Raw genomic sequence first — 18307 nt, forward strand, 5'->3', positions numbered from 1 at the left:
AAGCACTCGCAACAACAGACTGGTAGAAAATCTCCAGCAACTTGCTGCATACATTAAAAGACCTGAGCTTCCTCAGGAAGTAGAGTCTGCTCAGGCCCTTCTTTTACACAGCTTGTACACCGACTGGACTGTTGTCCCTCCAGTCCAGACTGCTGTTCTCTTCTCTCTTTTCTGTCTCTACCTTGCAGTTTTTCCCTGCCGCCATAACCTTCATGCTTGCTTTGGGGGTTTCAGGCCAAGTTTCAGACCGGATTTTGTAAAGCGTCTTGAGACAGTTTGTATTGTTTTGGATGCTACTGTATATGAATAAAACTGAAGTGAATTGGACTGGGGCGGCACAGTGGCGAGGTGGTTAGCACAGCGAGAAGATCCCCGGTTCGAATCCATGGGCCGACTGGGCCTTTCTGTGTGGAGTTTGCATGTTCTCCCTGCGTGGGTTCTCTCCGGGTACTCCGGCTTCCTCCCACCATCCAAAGACATGCTCATTAGGTGAATTGGTGATTCTAAATTGGCCGTAGGTGTGAATGTGATTGTCTGTCTCTCTCTGTTGGCCCTGCGATAGACTGGCGACCTGTCCAGGGTGTACCCCCGCCTCTCGCCCCAGCAGACCCCCGCAACCCTTAGCAGGAATAAGCGGGTACAGAAGATGAATGAATGAATTAATTGGACTGAACTGAATTGAGGGCAGCACAGTGTTGTGGTGGTTAGCACTGATGCCTCACAGCAACGCTTCATTAAATAAGTTCAAATCCAGGCCGACTGGGCCTTTCTGTGTGGAGTTTGCATGTTCTCCCTGTGTCTGCGTGGGTTCTCTCCAGGTACTCCGGCTTCCTCCCACCATCCAAAGACATGCTCATTAGGTGAATTGGTGATTCTAAATTGGCCGTAGGTGTGAATGTGATTGTCTGTCTCTCTCTGTTGGCCCTGCGATAGACTGGCGACCTGTCCAGGGTGTACCCCCGCCTCTCGCCCCAGCAGACCCCCGCAACACTTAGCAGGAATAAGCGGGTACAGAAGATGAATGAATGAATGAATTGGACTGAACTGAATTGAGGGCAGCACAGTGTTGTGGTGGTTAGCACTGATGCCTCACAGCAACGCTTCATTAAATAAGTTCAAATCCAGGCCGGCTGGGCCTTTCTGTGTGGAGTTTGCATGTTCTCCCTGTGTCTGCGTGGGTTCTCTCCAGTACTCCAGCTTCCTCCTACTGTACAAAGACATGCTCGTTAGGTTAATTGGTCGCCTTTCGTGTCCTTAAACATTTTCATTGTCAGCTAAACTGGGACTGTGTCAGCAGAGAGAGATTCACTTCATGTCTTTCAGAGACACGGAAATACTTCCCTTTACATTTCCTCTTTAGATGCAAACAAGACGTTATGATGTTTTTTGTAGACTGACCTTGACCCTACATTTCCACAGGTATATGGAAATGTAGTGTTTCAGTATATGTGGGCTGACAGATGCACGGCAGTGACATTAACTCTGGGAGCATATGCTGCATTTCAGAAAGCTGGGATGTTGGATTTACCCCACTTGGAGTGTACTAGACGCGACCTCAAAGAGTTCCAGAAGAACAAAGTTGAACATAAACAACAAACATGGCCGACGATAAGATAGTATTTGTTTCCGAAGTTACTGACAATGATTGAAATTGAGGTCTCACAAAGTTTTTCCACCAGCAATATGTAATATACTTCTCTCTGTGCTGAAAGCAGTAGACGCTCAACAAACCTCCTCTCTTTTTGTCAGACTTGTTCATTATTGTTTTTTTAACGTTAGGCTACACTTCATCTAATAACTTTATGCAGAGAGATTATAGCAACATATCCTATTCTGTACTGATTTATCTGGTATGAAATTTCAGACTTCCCAGTTTTCTGGGATGAAGCATTCATGTACTGCATCTTAATAAAAAACATGCAAACTAAGAAAACATCTTGACCAATCTGACAACACACACATCACAAGTCTGTTATTTCAAAAGTTGTTTAGCAGAAAGAAGAAAATGAATTACAGCTGCGCATGTAAATAGACATGGCCACCATTTAATCCAAAATGCATCTCCAGACATTATGTATTTACAGTGAATAAACATAAAGTTTGTTCCTTATAAACTGTACGTTGTTTTTTTACATGTTGGGCAGATCTACTGTGCACTAAATAACCAATGTAAGCTAGTTTGTGTAAACTAATCCATCAGAAAAACATCAATAAAACGCATCTCTAAATTCCTATAATTAGTCTCAAAATTATATAATTATTAGACATGTATTTATATTATGAATCATTTTTACAATTCGTTTAAGCTATATACAGTACGTGTAAACCTCAGCTCCAGGGACACTTTGACCTTTTTATCTCTTAGCTGACTTTGAGAACGCAAAAGTGTTTAAGACTATTTTCTGGTCAAACAGATGTTCAAATGGTGTATACTTAACGCCCAGTGTCCTCAAACTGGATGATGATATTTTCTGGTCAATACTGTGAGATATTTGTGTCTCACCTAAAATTATTGATCTACATCATCAGAATGAACACTGGAGCTCTACATAATTAAAAACTATAATTACAAAGGTAGGGTTTGCCACAAACAAAAGTCTATGAGAAATGGGCTGAAAGCAGGGTTAAGGGCCAGTAACTTTACTAAACTTATCTATGGAAGACGATGGCGGTGAGAGTTTGCACACACGTACCCTAATGACAAAAGTCTGTTCTCAGTGGATCACCGGTAAGTTTAATTTTTATCAATGGCATGCAGACATGAGAGAAACACAGAGGAACAAAGAGAATTCCTTGTGGGCTGCCACTTGCTGCGTTTAAAGAGCAGCTCCACGGGGATCACTTACTGCCTTCAAACAACGAGCTTCATTACTAACAGTGACCTTCAGCACATGTTCTCTGCAGACTGATGCAAGGCATGTTTGTCCCAGTAGATTCTTGTTTGTTTTGAGAACAAACTGAACCTGATGACGTCTGGTAAAGGACAGTTGGCCTGCAAACATTCTTATGTTTTATAACTTTAGATCTTCAATGTAAACTGTGCAAATACTACTCGTTGTTTGAGCTAGCAACTACAGTAGACTGCTGTTTACTATTTCTAGAGTATGCTGGTGTAAAACTGTAAATGTGTACGTCATTGGTACGACCTAGCTCATTATCATAATTCATTCATTCATTCATCTTCTATACCCGTTTGGTCCTGTTAAGGGTCACGGGGGTGGAGCCTATCCCAGCTGTCATCGGGCGAGAGGCGGGGTACACTCTGGACAGGTCGCCAGTCCATCGCAGGGCTAACACAGAGACAGACAACCATTCACACTCACACACACACCTACGGCCAATTTAGAGTCACCAATTAACCTAATGAGCATGTCTTTGGATGGTGGGAGGAAGCCGGAGTACCCGGAGAGAACCCACGCAGACACAGGGAGAACATGCAAACTCCACACAGATATGCCAGCCGGCCCATGGATTCGAACCGGTGACCACCTTGCTGTGAGGCATCAGTGCTAACCACCTCGCCACTGTGCAGCCCTCATTATCATAATAATTTAACATTACAAAGTGCTTCAAAAAAACATAAAAATATGCAATTTTGAAAGCAGGTACCTAAGTCAAACTTATCTCAGTTAAAACTCAATTAAAACCAGGAAAGGCTCTGTTGAAAGTTTGTGTTAAGTACAGATTTGAAGGAGATCACAGCTGACCAGAGTTCCATAGGCAGATCATTCTGCAGTCGTGGGGCCGTAGTTGCGTACGTCCTGTCCCCTTTTGTTTTCAGACGGGCCCTGGGAACAGAAGGCTAGGGAAAGTAGTGCTTGAAGATCTCAAGGTATGTGCCGGCTTCTCTGATGCTACAAGGTCAGTGATATAGCCGGGGCCAGGAAGAGCTTCAAATGTAATCAGTAACATCTTAAAATCAATTCTAAGTAGAGACTAAAACTGATATGATGTTCTGGTTAAAAGCATCTGCTATGTCCATTTCCACACAGTTCCAAGTTTACATGTAAATTTACATTTAACTTCTAATTGATCTATCTTTTAATTAATTATTTTTTCCAAATGTTACATTTTCCTAAGGCACAGAAGACTTCATCAAATATCTTGTTCAGTTTACAAACAAAGAAATGCCAGATAATATAAATAAAAAACTGAGATGAACCCTCCAAAAACAAAAATGAATTAAAAGATTAATTAATCATCAAAACACTGCTCAAAGGATATTCTGCAGTATGACTGAATGGATTAATAATTCTTGCTCTAATGAAAATATCCGCTTTTGTCCAAACAACAGTTGGAGATATTCAGTTTAAGAGAAGATTCAACAAGCTAATTTTTAGTAATTTTCCTTTTAGCAGCACAAAATATCAGATTATTAAAGGTGCTGCAGAAACATCGACTGATCAATTAATATTGATTCTTAAAACAGATGAACAGGAAATTAATTTAAAAGCACATTTAATCAGTTTTGTAGAACACATATCTTTCTTTGATTGAGAAGTGAAGAGTTTGAAAGAAAAGTTTTGAAGTGCTTGAAAGTTTTCAGATAATTAAACAACAAAACAGACAAGTGAGGACAAGATCTGTTCCCCTTGTGAATTAGCATCCGTCCAAAGAGAATATTTATTTTGTTTTCTAACCACCTTGTTAATGTCCATGAACTTAATCACCTCCACAGAGTATACTGCAACGTATTTTAATGTTAATGATGAGAAACTCTCTCAGAAAACACGTCTAATAAATCCCTTTGATGCTGTGTCTATGAACTTCATGCTGAATGCTACATAACAAGCTGCCCCAGTGTGCGTGACCTTTACTGTTAGTTCCTAATGAGGATTGATGAGATGCTTGCTCATTCTGTGCCCTGCAGCGGGACTCACTCCCTGAATACACAGAGGATCAATGAAAATGTCACGAAGTCCCGGAAGTCATTGTTGTGGAAAGTGTCGCTTACAGTAAGTCTACTCAGGAAAGTCCAGAACTGAAGAAGTGTGAGGTAAACTTTAACATATATATGATTGAAACATGTTCTAGTTTTCATAAAAGACAGCCATTTTTATCCCCTTCATACTGAATGTCAACAAAAGGTCTGCCAGAATCAGACAGAGTGACCAGTTCAGACCTATACAACACCGTCTGTCACGCACTGTCTCTGAGGATGGACACAGCAAACAAAGTGAAGCACAGAAAATGGCAATTTTTACTTGAAACTGGGAACTTCCAAATTTAGGTAGTGACACATGAAACCTGATTAGAGCACATTGCTAACATGTACACCACCATCAGTGTGTTAGCTAACACAAAACATGCAGCTCACTGTACACATTTTACTTAACGCAATAATTTACGACTATTGTATCAGTTACTCACATAAAAAAAAAATATATCATTAAAATTGACAGGAGAAGAAGTTATAATTTAAAGCTAATGCACAACATTAATGTCGGTGGAAAAGTTTGTCTCCCCCTGACAAATCTCAGTAAATAACTGTTATACAGCTATAATGCAGCTGATTTAAAATGTGCATTTAACTGGAGTTGAGTCAATCACCCTGCAAACACAGCTGCACACTTACTGTTTAAAGCCTGTGTTGGCAAATGTACTTTGGTTTTTAACTAGCCAGCTTGTAAAGATGCTAAGAGCTAGTTACTGTAGCTCCTCACTCGGAGCTCCGGTCGTCACATGACTTTTTTGTTTTTATTGACACCGCCATATTGGCAGGAAAACTCTGAGGAAAAATGAATGGCACCAGCACTGATTTCAGGCCGTCAGAGTTTACTGTGTGCTTTAAACAGATTGACCAGAAATTGACCAGTACAAGGAAAAACTCGACGGATTATATATCACGGACCCTTATCATGGCCCAGGTGATCCACATTATAAACATTAGTCTAACTTGCCTTTATGAAAAGAAATCTGTTGGACATCGTGTTAAAAACATGCTAAATAAACAAGACATTACACTTGGAAAACGCTGGATTCTGTACCTGATAATAAAGTGATCGCTACACAAGCGAAATCTGTTTCTTGAGGGATCCCACCGCTCAGTTTTCTTTTTCCAGTTTCTTGTGGGTTTTATTGCAGTAATCCACATCTGCCATCTTGCGGGATCTTTGGGAATATAAAACAATTTCATCTTTGCTTGCAAGGTTATTTTCATACTGCTAAATGTATGCACACGTGCAAACACACACACACACACACACATACACATATATGTTTGTAAGGCTATCTCTGTGAAGATATTCCTTTATATAATGCATCCCACGGCCTGTATGCATTAACTTCCTACTGTACATATGTATACGCAGATCCAATATTTCATTCATTCATTCATTTATTCATCTTCTGTACCCGCTTATTCCTGTTAAGGGTCGCGGGGGTCTGCTGGAGCCTATCCCAGCTGTCATCGGGCGAGAGGGCAGATCCAATATCCCGTGGGTAATTGGTAACCACACCGCATATAAAGTCTGATGCAACACTGTTGGTTCTTTGGTCTAAATGCACCAGCTGAGGTGAGTACTGTGTAGTTATGTAAATGGAGATATGACACTATAGAACATCTGAAGAAGTGAAACATTAATGTGACACTTAATGACTTAATGTTGTTTTAATTGCTTTAAACTGTTCTCAGCCTGCTACCCTATTCTTTATATACAGTTCAGATTCAGACAAAGCTGATCCATCTACTGTATACTATTTACTGTATAACCATTTCAGAACCAGGTATGCTAACACAGGCCTGTTTGCAGTTTGTTTTATTGATCTGTTTTCTTAGTAGATGCAGAATAATGAGAATAATTCTGTCATTCAGATTTACAATTTAGAGTCTGCTGGACGAAAGTGGCTGATAATGACATAAATATTCAATTTAAACTATGTTTATGTCATAATTGTGAGATTTAAATTACTGCGTATCTAATTCAGTGATGGTGTAAATAAAGAGTACATGTAGCATTTATTTGCAATAGCTAGTTTGTGACAGCATGCAATTAAAATGATTAAATTAACTCATTTCACATTGTTATTTCTCAACGTGTTACTTGCTAAACTAAAACTATTATTTATTATGTTGACGCAAAAATGACAGCAGATACATTTGAAGGAGAACTGTGGAAACTATCACGATGTAGTAGAGATAATGTAATGTGAAGTGGTGGTAACAGAATCTGATTCACACAGGTGTGCATTCTCCGTGACCGTCTACAACAAATTACGACACGTTTGTTGCATGTTTTATTTTCTCATTGGTTTTTCAGCCTTCAAGAGATGAACGTGTCATCTGCCAATGTGACCATGGTTTTACAGTATCGTGACTCCTTCACTAAAGCTGTGACCAAGAATGTGATTGTTGTGGTCATTGGGATCTCAATCAACTACATCAATGCAGGACTCATTCAGACCTTCCGCAAACACCAGGTCTGATAATTCCTTGAATGAAAAATACTAAAATGTTCATGTACTGAAAAAATATGCTAGAAATAATAATTTGAATTAGTGATCAGGTTTTTGGCCGTTGTTCAAAAGCATAAGGAATACAAATTAAATGTGTATCTGGCACATTCATTAAACAAGCTTCTAGATCCCACAACTGGATCCTAGTTTAAAATAATAATTAAAGCTGAATTGATCACAATCATAAATTAAAGTTTTACTGGGTGAATGTGTTTTCTGAACATGTTTTGACATAATCAGTCTTTATATGATTCACTAAATGATTTTATTTTTTAACTTAAAGACATTCAGTACAACCCCCAGAGAGGAGTCAAAACACTTTTCAAATCACCATTTTCTGTCTCTAAGTTTGTAAAAGCAAACATGTCTAAATACAACATTAACCATGAGCCTCGTCATTGTTGACATGGAGAAGAGGACGCTCACAAGTCCTTCCCAGAATTTCAAAATAAAAAGACTGAGTTTTATCATTTGATTTTGATCTCCACGAACAAACACAGTGATAATGACGGATGTTTCTCATCAAAATGCAACTTGCAATTTGCAGGATGTTTCATATCTGCAGAGTTCCAAATCATTTGTGCAGATAGTTTAACCTGAAAGTCTCAACCTAAATCAAACTACCATGCAACAATGTCTATGAAAAATCAATGTGACTGTGTGAATTACCCATTATTAATTGTATTCAGTCATAAATTCATTACTCCAAATGAACCTCAATTTCATTCCTGTGTGCTTTCCTACCTACCCTCCAGATTTTCTACATGAACCCTCGGTATATCCTGTTTTTCCATCTGGTGGTCAACGACATGATCCAAGTGATGCTGACTGTCCTACTGTTCATCATCAGCTACATCCTCTACAAGATAAACGTCTCCATCTGTTGCACTTTCATCCTGCTTGCTCTGTTCACCACTGAAAACACTCCTCTGAACCTGGCCTGCATGGCGGTGGAGTGCTACATCGCCATCTGCTTCCCCTTTCGTCACGTTCAGATCTGCACCATCAAAAGAACATTAATACTGATTGGTTTAATCTGGGTGACCAGCATGTTGTCTGTTCTTCCTGATCTCTTCATCACCTTGGCTACACAGCCTCTGGATTTCTTTCATTCTCGTGTGTTTTGCCTCAGGGAAACTGCATTTCCAAATCCCCACATCATCAAGAAGAGGGACATTATATATATTGTGTATCTAGTTATAGTTTGGTTTGTTATCTTTTACACTTACTTCAAGATCATGTTCACTGCAAAAACAGCAAGCAAAGATGCTAAAAAGGCCAGAAATACAATCATCATCCACGGGTTTCAGGTTTTGTTATGTATGGCTACATATGCAGAACCTGTGTTGAAACAGGCCCTGATGCAATGGTTCCCTAAGAATGTTTCAGATTCCCTGTTCGCCTGTTACATTATTATCCAGGTCCTGCCTCGCTCCATTAGTCCAATCATCTATGGTGTAAGAGATAAAACTTTCAGGAAGTACCTAAAAAAGTATCTGACATGTAAAGTTAATCCACAGTAAGAATTAAGTTATGGAGGACTTTCAAAACTATGAAGACATGTTGGTTTTAACCCTTGTGTACCGTTAAAAAAACACTACCCTTTCATACGGTTGGTGGCTGAAAACAGCCACCAACTTTTAACTGCTGTAAAAATATATCAGATAAATATTTTTTTCAACTTTTTTTGCATAAATCTGTTAATCAACCTCAGTCCTCATCAAAACTGCAATATATATATATAAAAAAAAAACAATCAGGATTTTAACCCTTTAAATGCCAATTTAAAACATAGAGTCACTGATTTTGGGTAGGGAAAAACACAAAACTACATATTTTCAATATAAAAAATTATTGGAGATGGGAGATTTTTTTAGGTCCTTTCCACCTCCCCACAGTCTTGGATATGTCAAAGGTTAGTAACATGATTGACTTTGAAGCATATTTAATTTTTGTGCAGCATCTGATTTTCAATAAAACTTCCTTTCATACGGTTAGTGGCTGAAAACAGCCACTTACTTTGACTGCTGTAAAAATGTATCAGATAAATATTTTTTCAACTTTTTTTGCTTAAATCTGTTAATCAACTCCAGCCCTAATCAAAACTACTAAATATTAAATATATGGAGTTTATGAGAATATTAGTGTGTGTGTGTGTGTGTGTGTGTGTGTGTTTGGTAATTTTACTGTTGACCACCAAATCCCATTACATGGGCCTGTTGTATAAAAAGATTAGTTTCTGGATAACAAAGAACGAAACGATACTGTACTTGCGAGGTCATGTTATTTTATTTGTCTGCATGTTAGGGGTGTGTGTACTGACATTGAACATGTGTCTGTGTGTGGGTGGGACTGTGTGTCTTCAGTCTTTAAGCGAGACTTGCATCATGTCACCCGGTGCACTTTGCATGTGTGTTCTCCACAACAAATGCAAGTGGCGACCATTCTCCTTTCAGTCCTTTGCACAACGTGCAGGTTCCCCTCTTCCCTCCTGAGCTGCTGGTGGCTTCTGCTGGCTCTTGCTCTGGCTCTGATGGGGCAGTTGCAGCAACCCGCATTTCTCTCAGCAGTGCAGCAGCAACTGGTGCACGAGGAAGGCACTCTCCTTAGAATTGCTGGAGACACCAAAGAATTTCCCAGCTCTTCGAAGGAAAGTCTCCTCCTGAGGTGCTTTCCCTGGTTCCAGAAGGGATCCACAGCAATGAAAATAACAAAAGCATTATATGCACCATGTTAAAAAATAACACCTGAGGCCACCGCTTCGTCCTCCTTTTGATACTGTAGGTGCCAACAACCTTTGAAGATAATAGAACAAGAAACCAATAAGTAATGATTTCATTAACGGTAAGTATTTCATTTTATTCTAAAGCTGCACATGACAGTGAGAATAATCATGCAAACATTATCAAAACCCAAAAATACATCTTCTAAATGCATCTCTTACAAGCACACAAATTCAGTAAAAATTTACAGGAATAGGATACATATGGTAAATATGTTCCGGCACATACCTTGTCCAGATTGTCGACACCACCTTTGCAGCGGTTGTAGGCGACAACGATCTCTGGCTTCTTCTTTGGGCCTTGTGTCACCGCTGACTCCCGGTGCCTCGTGCTGAGCAGGATGACATTCCTGATGGATCCTGCAGCTCACTGGCATGGGTATTCAGGCTCCATAATAATTTTGAGTGCTTCTCTGACGCTGAAGTGCCTCTTCATGTTTCCTCTTGCTCTTCTCATGAGCAAATGGCCACCGGGACCTTACATTGACTTACTTTGTTTGTGTTTACTCTATGTAGACTGTCTGTAGTTCTGAGTGCAAGGGCTACTCTTCTCAAGATCAAAAGGCCAGCAGGCCAGCAGGTGCATAAAATCACTTACACTTTGTTTTTGTTGACTTCGTGTAGTTCTGAGAGCTGTTTTGGTTATATCAATGTCAGTGCACAAAGGTCACACACATAATTTGAACTCATGCTCCTGAGGACAGCCCTGCAGTCACTACTTTAACCCTGTCCTTTCCACCTCCCCACGCCACCAACACCACCACCACACTTACACTAATATTCTCATGAACTCCATACATCAAATAGAAAACTAAGCTTTTTATACAACAGGACTATGTAATGGGTAAATGGCACGATTTGGTGGTCAACAGTAAAATTGCCAAATTTGAGTCCTTCTGAACAGGGGGAATCACCAGGATTGTAAAATGCATTGTTATTTAGTGTCATGTCTGCATTCAAATAATGTGGTTATAATGGGAGTCAATGGCGCAAAAACAGCCACTGACCGTATGAAAGGAAGTTTTAATGAAAATCTGATGCTGCACAAAAACTAAATATGCTTCAAAGTCATTGATGTTACTAATCTTTGACATATCCAAGACTGTGATAACAGGTAAAAAAAAATCTCCTGTCTCCGATCATTTTTTATATTGAAAATAGGTCATTTTGTGTGTATTTTTTTTCCCATATCAGTGACTTTATTTTCTAAATTGGCATTTAAAAGGTTAAAATTTTGATTTATTTTTTAATATTTAGTAGTTTTGATCATGGCTGGAGTTGATTAACAGATTTAAGCAAAAAAAGTTGAAAAAAAATATTTATCTGATCTATTTTTACAGCATTCAAAGTGAGTGGCTGTTTTTAGCCACTAACCGTATGAAAGGGTAGTAAATTTGCCCACAGTGTATTATTGGCCTACTGAAAATTTTGAGATCATATTTTGATCACAAAATTGATGTAAAATTAAGGCTCCTCGCCAAAAATCAGTTCATCTGCTTCAATAGAGTGAAAGTTATGGTCAAATGAAGAGCAAAAAAGTGACTCCAAGTGGCTGTTTTCATCCCCAACCGTACACAAGGGTTTAGTTCATATAATGATGGCATGGTTGTTTAAAGTGATGTGTGAAGATTGTTTCAAATCTCAGCACTTTCTTCTTCTTCTGTAACCGCTTTTCCTGTGAAGAAAACTAACCTCATGAGCATGTCTTTGGACGATTAGAGGAAGTCGGAGTAACTGGAGAGAACCCAAGCAGACACAGGGAGAACATGCAAACTCCACACAGAAAGACCCAGTCAGCCCATGGATTTGAACCTGGAACCTTCTTGCTGTGAGGCAAATAGAGAAATATATATTTGCTGTGTAAACTAGTCGTGAGTCAATTATTCTCAGTAGCGATAAACATGGGGGCATTAAATGAACTTCTAATCCCAGAATATTTTTCAATATATTCAATAAAGTACATCAGCTGCAAATTTTCTTGTTATGTGCTAAAATACTTTCACTTTATATTTCTGAATGAATCTAATAAAAAAGATTACGCAACTGAATCCCACTAATTTGCCCTGTGTATGAAATGCTCAACTTGACAATGATGTGATGTAATGTGTTAAATGTTCAACATTTTCTATGTATATGTTTGTGCAATAATGCTAATTACAGTATAGTTACACACCTACGGCCCACGTGTATGGGACACGTAAACATGTGCACACACCCAGTGAATCTTGACTTGGCACATATAAAGTCTGGGATCTTCTGGAACCGTACGATTAGTGTTTCCATGTATTAACTACGGTAAGTGCTGCAGATAACTACTTGCTTTAAACTGGGTCCTGACTCGACTGACATGTTTCCCAGTATTCCCCAGATCAGACTCCCATGAAGACCTTTGCTTTTCTGTGTTAGTTTCTATCTGACTGAAGAGTGTCTGGAATAGACTTGATACTGCTCCTTATTTACCTGCAGTAATTCTAATTATTCTTTCAAGTGCAGGGTGTTGTGGTATTTCTGACAGTGTTGATTCATGGGTCTTTATAAAATTTCTGATCTGTAGATAACGGAAAAAATGCGAGACTGGAAAATTATACTTAGTTTTCATTTGTTCAAAAGACATCAGGTGCCCACCCTCATACAGATCGCTCAACCCCCCCCCCCCCAACGAGCAAACACTGGGTCCGCAGCAGAAGGTTTGAAAGCATGATTGTCACAAATTGGCGCATCCCTGTACATATCTGGGGCCTCTAAATATGATTTAATCTGATTCCAAATTTTTATTGAGTTATGTATCATAAAGTTACCCTTGTACAGGGATTTGTCAGTTTTGATGGGACTGTTCAATAGGGCTGTAACAGGACTGTTTGTTGTTGTTTTTTCTCTTGTTCATTTATGTTTTTATCTACTGCTGACTACTTGTTTAGAACAAATCTAAATAAACTGTATAAAAATGACTGAAAAGAAAAAAGATGGTTTTAAAAGAGCTACACATCATTCTGTATATAAATGTTTCGAAGGGATACACATGGGATTACTATCACAATTAGACAAACATATGTCAACTATTCATTTATTGATTGTCATGTTTTAACTGTTTTAAACATTGTAATGTCCGTTAAAGTAATATATTGATAATGAAGTTGATAATCCAACAGTCAAAGGCGAGAATCTTTTTCCTCATGTAGTTACTGAGTGGTCTTGTGCAGGCGTCATCACTGCAAACCTTCAATGCATTACTACAGTTCTGCAGTGTCCACGATGTCAAGGTCCATAGTTGAAAATGAAATATGAACAGTTGTTTAAAAGTGAATGCTACAGATTGAAGAATTTGAGCAGACTTTCTATGATGTTGCCTATATGTTGGATAAAAACTTAAATTACTGTATACCTACCCCAGGTTCTACACTCTGTAGATCCAGAATCATGAGGCAGATGTAGGATTTTATGATTTAAAAGATTATTCATTGTGAAAAATATTTTTTAAATTTTCTTTCTAGCTTTAAAGACATGAACGCCTCATCTGCCAACGTGACTGTGGTTTTACAGTATCGTGACTCCTTCACTAAAGCTGTGACCAAGAATGTGATTGTTGTGGTCATTGGGATCTCCATCAACTACATCAATGCCGGCCTCATTCACACCTTCCGCAAACACCAGGTCCAGTATTCCTCCACTGACCACTTCGATTGGATATAATGAATTTTTCAAATGTCTCTCTTTTCATGGCCTGTCCTCTCTCCAGATTTTCTACACGAATCCTCGGTATATGCTCTTTATTCACCTGGTGGTCAACGACATGATGCAAGTGATGGTGACCATCATTCTGTTCATCATCAGCTACACCATCTACAAACTCAGTGTCTCCGTCTGTTGCATTTTCATCCTGCTAGCTGCATTCACCTCTGAAAACACTCCTCTGAACCTGGCCTGCATGGCGGTGGAGTGCTACATCGCCATCTGCTTCCCCTTTCGTCATGTTCAGATCTGCACCGTCAAAAGAACGTTAATGCTGATTGGTTTAATCTGGGTGACCACCTTGTTGTCTGTTCTTCCTGATCTCCTTATCACCTTGGCCACACAGCCTCTGGATTTCTTTCATTCTCGTGTGTTTTGCCTCAGGGAAATTGCATTTTCAAATCCCAACATCATCAAGAAGAGGGACATTACATACATTGTATATCTAGTTATAGTTTGGTTTGTTATCTTTTACACTTACTTCAAGATCCTGTTCACTGCAAAAACAGCAAGCAAATATGCTAAAAAGGCCAGAAATACAATCATCATCCACGGGTTTCAGGTTTTGTTATGTATGGCTACATATGCAGAACCTGTGTTGAAACAGGCCCTGATGCAATGGTTCCCCAAGAATGTTCCAGATTCCCTGTTCGTCTGTTACATTATTATCCAGGTCCTGCCTCGCTCCATTAGTCCAATCATCTATGGTGTAAGAGATAAAACTTTCAGGAAGTACCTAAAAAAGTATCTGACATGTAAAGTTAATCCACAGTAAGAATTAAGTTATGGAGGACTTTCAAAACTATGAAGACATGTTGGTTTTAACCCTTGTGTACCGTTAAAAAAACACTACCCTTTCATACGGTTGGTGGCTGAAAACAGCCACCAACTTTTAACTGCTGTAAAAATATATGATAAATATTTTTTTCAACTTTTTTTGCATAAATCTGTTAATCAACCTCAGTCCTCATCAAAACTGAAAAAAATATAAAGAAAAACTATCAGGATTTTAACCCTTCAAATGCCAATTTAAAAAATAAAGTCACTGATTTTGGGTAGGGAAAAACACAAAACTACATATTTTCAATATAAAAAATGATTGGAGATGGGAGATTTTTTTACCAGTTATGACAGTCTTTGATATGTCAAAGGTTAGTAACATCATTGACTTTGAAGCATATTTAATTTTTGTGCAGCATCTGATTTTCAATAAAACTTCCTTTCATACGGTTAGTGGCTGAAAACAGCCACTTACTTTGACTGCTGTAAAAATGTATCAGATAAATATTTTTTCAACTTTTTTTGCTTAAATCTGTTAATCAACTCCAGCCCTAATCAAAACTACTAAATATTAAATATATGGAGTTTATGAGAATATTAGTGTGTGGGTGTGTGTGTGTGTGTGTGTGTGTGTGTGTGTGTGTGTGTGTGTGTGTGTGTTTGGCAATTTTACTGTTGACCACCAAATCCCATTACATGGGCCTGTTGTATAAAAAGATTAGTTTCTGGATAACAAAGAACGAAACGATACTGTACTTGCGAGGTCATGTTATTTTATTTGTCTGCATGTTAGGGGTGTGTGTACTGACATTGAACATGTGTCTGTGTGTGGGTGTGTGTTGGACTGTGTGTCTTCAGTCTTTAAGCGAGACTTGCATCATGTCACCCGGTGCACTTTGCATGTGTGTTCTCCACAACAAATGCAAGTGGCGACCGTTCTCCTTTCAGTCCTTTGCACAACGTGCAGGTTCCCCTCTTTCCTCCTGAGCTGCTGGTGGCTGCTGCTGGCTCTTGCTCTGGCTCTGATGGGGCAGTTGCAGCAACCCACATTTCTCTCAGCAGTGCAGCAGCAACTGGTGCACGAGGAAGGCACTCTCGTTAGAATTGCTGGAGACACCAAAGAATTTCCCAGCTCTTCGAAGGAAAGCCTCCTCCTGAGGAGCTTTCCCTGGTTCCAGAAGGGATCCACAGCAATGAAAATAACAAAAGCATTATATGCACCATGTTAAAAAATAACACCTGAGGCCACCGCTTCGTCCTCCTTTTGATACTGTAGGTGCCAACAACCTTTGAAGATAATAGAACAAGAAACCAATAAGTAATGATTTCATTAACGGTAAGTATTTCATTTTATTCTAAAGCTGCACATGACAGTGAGAATAATCATGCAAACATTATCAAAACACAAAATACATCTTCTAAATGCATCTCTTACAAGCACACAAATTCAGTAAAAATTTACAGGAATAGGATACATATGGTAAATATGTTCCGGCACATACCTTGTCCAGATTGTCGACACCACCTTTGCAGCGGTTGTAGGCGACAACGATCTCTGGCTTCTTCTTTGGGCCTTGTGTCACCGCTGGCTCCCGGTGCCTTGTGCTGAGCAGGATGACATTCCTGATGGATCCTGCAGCTCACTGGCATGGGTATTCAGGATCCATAATAATTTTGAGTGCTTCTCTGACGCTGAAGTGCCTCTTCATGTTTCCTCTTGCTCTTCTCATGAGCAAATGGCCACCGGGACCTTACATTGACTTACTTTGTTTGTGTTTACTCTATGTAGACTGTCTGTAGTTCTGAGTGCAAGGGCTACTCTTCTCAAGATCAAAAGGCCAGCAGGCCAGCAGGTGCATAAAATCACTTACACTTTGTTTTTGTTGACTTCGTGTAGTTCTGAGAGCTGTTTTGGTTATATCAATGTCAGTGCACAAAGGTCACACACATAATTTGAACTCATGCTCCTGAGGACAGCCCTGCAGTCACTACTTTAACCCTGTCCTTTCCACCTCCCCACGCCACCAACACCACCACCACACTTACACTAATATTCTCATGAACTCCATACATCAAATAGAAAACTAAGCTTTTTATACAACAGGACTATGTAATGGGTAAATGGCACGATTTGGTGGTCAACAGTAAAATTGCCAAATTTGAGTCCTTCTGAACAGGGGGAATCACCAGGATTGTAAAATGCATTGTTATTTAGTGTCATGTCTGCATTCAAATAATGTGGTTATAATGGGAGTCAATGGCGCAAAAACAGCCACTGACCGTATGAAAGGAAGTTTTAATGAAAATCTGATGCTGCACAAAAACTAAATATGCTTCAAAGTCATTGATGTTACTAATCTTTGACATATCCAAGACTGTGATAACAGGTAAAAAAAAATCTCCTGTCTCCGATCATTTTTTATATTGAAAATAGGTCATTTTGTGTGTATTTTTTTTCCCATATCAGTGACTTTATTTTCTAAATTGGCATTTAAAAGGTTAAAATTTTGATTTATTTTTTAATATTTAGTAGTTTTGATCATGGCTGGAGTTGATTAACAGATTTAAGCAAAAAAAGTTGAAAAAAAATATTTATCTGATCTATTTTTACAGCATTCAAAGTGAGTGGCTGTTTTTAGCCACTAACCGTATGAAAGGGTAGTAAATTTGCCCACAGTGTATTATTGGCCTACTGAAAATTTTGAGATCATATTTTGATCACAAAATTGATGTAAAATTAAGGCTCCTCGCCAAAAATCAGTTCATCTGCTTCAATAGAGTGAAAGTTATGGTCAAATGAAGAGCAAAAAAGTGACTCCAAGTGGCTGTTTTCATCCCCAACCGTACACAAGGGTTTAGTTCATATAATGATGGCATGGTTGTTTAAAGTGATGTGTGAAGATTGTTTCAAATCTCAGCACTTTCTTCTTCTTCTGTAACCGCTTTTCCTGTGAAGAAAACTAACCTCATGAGCATGTCTTTGGACGATGAGAGGAAGTCGGAGTAACTGGAGAGAACCCAAGCAGACACAGGGAGAACATGCAAACTCCACACAGAAAGACCCAGTCAGCCCATGGATTTGAACCTGGAACCTTCTTGCTGTGAGGCAAATAGAGAAATATATATTTGCTGTGTAAACTAGTCGTGAGTCAATTATTCTCAGTAGCGATAAACATGGGGGCATTAAATGAACTTCTAATCCCAGAATATTTTTCAATATATTCAATAAAGTACATCAGCTGCAAATTTTCTTGTTATGTGCTAAAATACTTTCACTTTATATTTCTGAATGAATCTAATAAAAAAGATTACGCAACTGAATCCCACTAATTTGCCCTGTGTATGAAATGCTCAACTTGACAATGATGTGATGTAATGTGTTAAATGTTCAACATTTTCTATGTATATGTTTGTGCAATAATGCTAATTACAGTATAGTTACACACCTACGGCCCACGTGTATGGGACACGTAAACATGTGCACACACCCAGTGAATCTTGACTTGGCACATATAAAGTCTGGGATCTTCTGGAACCGTACGATTAGTGTTTCCATGTATT

General features: G+C 39.0%; 2 protein-coding genes across 2 annotated transcripts; both read left to right on the forward strand.

Moving 5' to 3' along the window:
- Nucleotides 1–6501: 6501 nt before the first annotated feature.
- LOC311486920 (odorant receptor 131-2-like) lies at nt 6502–9060 on the forward strand (the record flags this gene model as incomplete). The annotated part of the gene is made up of 3 exons (XM_084542941.1): nt 6502–6515; nt 7260–7419; nt 8181–9060. 3 exons carry the CDS (start codon nt 6502–6504, stop codon nt 8976–8978), a joined length of 972 nt encoding a protein of 323 aa, XP_084399067.1. The 3' UTR covers nt 8979–9060.
- A 4270-nt stretch (nt 9061–13330) lies between these two features.
- Nucleotides 13331–15253, forward strand: LOC311486689 (odorant receptor 131-2-like). The gene is made up of 2 exons (XM_084542644.1): nt 13331–13888; nt 13974–15253. The coding sequence occupies exons 1-2, from the start codon at nt 13739–13741 to the stop codon at nt 14739–14741; spliced, it is 918 nt and encodes a 305-aa protein (XP_084398770.1). The 5' UTR covers nt 13331–13738; the 3' UTR covers nt 14742–15253.
- The last annotated feature ends 3054 nt before the right edge of the window (nt 15254–18307 follow it).

The sequence above is a fragment of the Chelon labrosus genome (genome assembly GCF_963514085.1).
Source record: "Chelon labrosus genome assembly, chromosome: 4".
Lineage (NCBI taxonomy): Eukaryota > Metazoa > Chordata > Actinopteri > Mugiliformes > Mugilidae > Chelon > Chelon labrosus.

Bases quoted from the DNA above. Each gene is read 5' to 3' on its own strand.
- LOC311486689 (XM_084542644.1), top strand. From the start codon at position 13,739: ATGAACGCCTCATCTGCCAACGTGACTGTGGTTTTACAGTATCGTGAC. The intron at 13,889-13,973 runs GTCCAGTATTCC...TCCTCTCTCCAG, and splicing joins ACACCTTCCGCAAACACCAG to ATTTTCTACACGAATCCTCG.